The sequence below is a fragment of the Hipposideros armiger genome, unplaced genomic scaffold (genome assembly GCF_001890085.2).
Source record: "Hipposideros armiger isolate ML-2016 unplaced genomic scaffold, ASM189008v1 scaffold_2096, whole genome shotgun sequence".
Taxonomy (NCBI): domain Eukaryota; kingdom Metazoa; phylum Chordata; class Mammalia; order Chiroptera; family Hipposideridae; genus Hipposideros; species Hipposideros armiger.
The window spans coordinates 9,847-13,887 of record NW_017733444.1 but is presented as its reverse complement, the minus strand read 5'-3'; the positions used below and the strand labels follow the sequence as shown (position 1 = coordinate 13,887).

Below are 4,041 nucleotides of genomic sequence, written 5' to 3'. Positions count from 1 at the left end.
TGTAAAGGGGATGTCACATTGTTAAAATCACCCAAATGTAACTTTCTACAGGAATCATCAGTAAATCAGCCATCTCCAATTGTTGGAAACTCTCTCTGAGAGATGCTCTCTATGCAAGATATACATTAGAGATCCGTAGATGGGCAACTGGTGTTAATGGCAACAAACGTATTTGCCATGATGCCTATCTGAGTTCTTAGAAATTTCTTTGACAAATAGGCTATTGTGAGTCCTCCCAAATACAACATGTTCATTGTAGTTACCTTATATTTGTATATATGTGATTTTTATGCTTTTCTGCATTTTCAAGTTGATTACCTATTACAGCTCTTAACAAAAATTAATTATATTAATCTGTATATATAAGAAAAAAAATACACATGGTTATTTCTCTGGGTACATATGTATTTAATTCAAATTTTATAGTTTAGATTCAGCATGAATTGCAATAAATGGATCTTCAGCAGAGTTACTAACAGAGAAATGAGCATTGCCATCGCCAGAAACATAGATTTTAATTCCTGTGCAAGTGTCACCAATTTTATCTCCAGAAATAACATCACAGTATGTGCCAGCAGGAAGACCAGTTTGCAAAGTTAAAGATAATGGCCTGTAAAATAAAAATTAAGATTTGACTTGAAATCAAGACAATTAAAAGCAACAATACAGACTATAAACAAGCAGCTTCACTTTGAGCTGTAGAACTCTAAGCAGTCAAGGTCTTAGCGAGAAGAAGATACAAACACAAAGACCTCTCCAGTGGATATAGTAGTTTTCTCAAGACCAAAAGTAATCTTATGAAGACAGCAATTTCCTAGTCAACAGTCAATATTATCCAAAAAATTAAGGTTGAGGAATATCAGTGAAGAACTGAGTTGAATTGCCACCCTTAGGTAAAAGTACTTCCTTGGTAACTACAAATACTTTAAATTCTTCCTCATCTGAACTTAAGAAAATATGGATTACTTTCAAAAATTTAAATTTGATTATTTCTTTAAAAAACCACCTTTTATCAAGAGGCTAAAATGAATTTGGGGTAGAAATAAAAATAATCTAGCATTTCTGTGAAGCAGTATATAGTTTTAAATATAAAGGTGTCTCATATTTATTTTGGTTCTCCCATCCACAAAAGACAGGAATTAAAAGACTAGCCATGGATTCTTTTGGCAAGAAGATATATATTTGATTTATATTTTTGTCAGTAAAATATAATTTAGGCTAGAATGAGATAAGCATGAGTGAAAGTTGCTCTTGGATCAAGACGTCTGCTTGCAAAGAGGTCCTCTAAGCCACAGTTCAATATATGAGGGAATCAATATACAGAGGCAGGTGATGTAAGTATCACAAACGAAAAGAAAGGTCAGTAATAAGATGCCTCAGAACTCAAACTCAAACTCAAACTCAAAAATCCCCTGAGGTGAGTTATTGACTGTAATATATTCTTTACACATATGTTTTAAAAATTTATATTATTTGTCACAGAGAGATAGGGAAATGAAAAAAAAATACCCAAAAAACAGATATAGGAGTAGTTGAGAAAAAGAGCTAGAAAAAAAGTTATTTCAGTACTGAGGCAATATCTTTCCATCATTTAAATAATAGAGGAGTCTATACGACTTGCTCTGCTAGTGATTTCACAAGCTTTATATTAACTACTCTGTGTATTTTGTGTGAGGTGTACATGTGAGCACATACATGTGCATCATAGCTGCACATTATATATCAGGGTACACAAAAAATAACTCTGCTTAGAATTGAAAGCCCTTATAAAGAAGAGATCAAAAGTATAGGAGCTACCATCATTTTTTTCTGTTTCTTTTCTGACCTCTGTTTTTTAATCCACTATTTTTCAAATATAAATAAAATAAATGAGCAGGAAGAGAAAAAACTAAACCAAAAACTTATTAGTATAAAATATGATTTCTAATTGATATCTACTTACCAGTCATCATTGTTAAAGACAATGAATCCTCTGTTTCCTCTCCCAAACGCTACTTGGTTGCTGCCATTATCCCACCAATTTGCAAAAGGTTGGCCATCAACTACATTACGGAACATAACCATGTTCCTAAAAACAAAATATCATATAATTTCTATGAATGCTTCAATAATTCAACAGTTTAAAATAAAATATTAATAAAGCTTATGAGAGGGTATCTCTAAATAAGTATTCCCACCTTATTTGACGCCATCGATGTTCACAGACCCAGTCATTGCCACAAGTAGTGTCCTCATTAATAGTAACTTCTTTTGTTACTCCATTATTATTTGGTGGCCCAACCCAATCATTGATATCCTTAATTAGCAAAAAGAATAAAAAATGCTTAGATTTTTAATATTATATGTATTTGCCTCTCCCTTCTCCAGTATGCTAAACCCAATCTGTCCGATTTAGGTCTCTGCAGTGTCTTCATTTAGAATCCATCTCCTTCAGCAGTTTTATACCCTTTAACCATGTTCTCATCATCTTCTCTTCAACTTCTCATTTTCTAGTCCAATATTTCAAAGGCAAATATATATATTTACCCTCTCATTTTCTTTCCAAAAAATTGCAATGGCTTCTGAATATCATTGTAGGCAGTGCAATATCATTGAAATAGCAAGGAATTTAGTGTCAGAAACAGGATTAAAACAGATATTATTGCTACTAGCTAAGAAAACTTAGTCAATATACATAACTTCTCTGTGTCCCAGTTTCTTCTTCTGTAAAAAAGGGATATTACTTAGTTACTATAAAAACTAAATAACATATGTGAAAATGCCTTGAATATAATAATTGCTAAATAAATATTAGTTTTCTTCATTCTTCCTTTTGGATAAATGTACTAATCAACACATCACAATATTCTTTACTAATTTGACCAGATGTTTCAAATTGTTTTTCTGATTAGTACTTTTAAAGATAAACATAGAAAAAAACAGATTATGCATAAGAAGGTTATTCATGCCTGTCTTAAAACCATGTCATGCGATGAATAGTGGACAAAACTAATGGTTTTTAACATGCAGAAGCTTTGGAAGAGTGGAAATGTTATGAAAAAAGAGAAGTGGACATAGTCCATGACTCCTGACATCAGAAATAGGACAAATTAGTGGAAATTATAGCAACTCGGCTCAATATAAAGAGACATCTACTAAATAATAAAGCTGTCTAACAATAGGATGGGTTGCTGTACAAAGTGGGCTTTATAAATTGAAAGGAATCTAGAGAAAACTAGATGAAAATCTGTCTAATTTGTCGTGAAGAGAATTTTGTACTTTAGGTATGAAATTGCTATATACGATGCTGCATCTGTAATCTTAACTTTCTAATCAGATTAATGTCTTTACCATATCCCAAATATTTTTCTCATCCTTATCTTTCCCAGAATAGTCTGCAAGTTTCTCTCATTTACTATGTATATTTTCCTTCCCCCATAAGATAATTTCTCTATTAAACGTCAGTTCAACTAGATTATTTCTTTACCTTCCACAGAACTTTTTTACAAAAGTATTTAACAAGCCCTTATATTGTTTGTACTATGGGCAGATACTGTTTTAAGTTTCTTTACAAGCGTTAATTTGTAATCTATATACCAACTCTGTGAAGCAGATACCTTTGAGAGATACATATTTTACTCACTATAGCCTTACTTTTAAGTGCTTTTGGGAAAAAAGGAGGTATGTTTCTCATATTTCTGAAATAGCATGCATACCGTTTGGCAACAGAGACCATGATTCAATTTTTAATACCTACTGCACTGCTAAAAGAGTCCTGTCTCAGGTTTACACTTTAAATATTTGATAAATAAATAAGAACTGTAATAGCATCATGTGCCTTTCTTTTCTTAAGAAAAAGATATTTTGTACAACACCAAAACTTACTTTTCCATTCACAAAATATCTCGGCCAACGAAAGCTTGACATTATGCGTGTAAATCCATACGGATGAGCGAGCATAAATCCAACTCCCATTTTGTACAGTCTGAAAATTAGAAAATTGTATCATCAGAGAAGAAACCAATGTTTTTAGTATTATTACAAGGTAGGTAAAAAAAAAAA

General features: G+C 31.9%; 1 protein-coding gene across 1 annotated transcript in view; it reads right to left on the bottom strand.

The window, feature by feature from the left end:
- Nucleotides 1–394: 394 nt before the first annotated feature.
- The window catches only part of LOC109378527 (alpha-amylase 1-like), a gene marked incomplete at its 5' end in the record, with an annotated part of 6,050 nt that continues 2,403 nt past the window's right edge, over nt 395–4,041 (bottom strand). Inside the window, 4 exons of the mRNA XM_019634879.1 lie at nt 395–610; nt 1,943–2,068; nt 2,178–2,296; nt 3,865–3,964. Of these exons, the coding sequence (XP_019490424.1) occupies nt 421–610; nt 1,943–2,068; nt 2,178–2,296; nt 3,865–3,964 (535 nt within the window). The remainder of the gene's footprint in view (nt 611–1,942; nt 2,069–2,177; nt 2,297–3,864; nt 3,965–4,041) is intronic.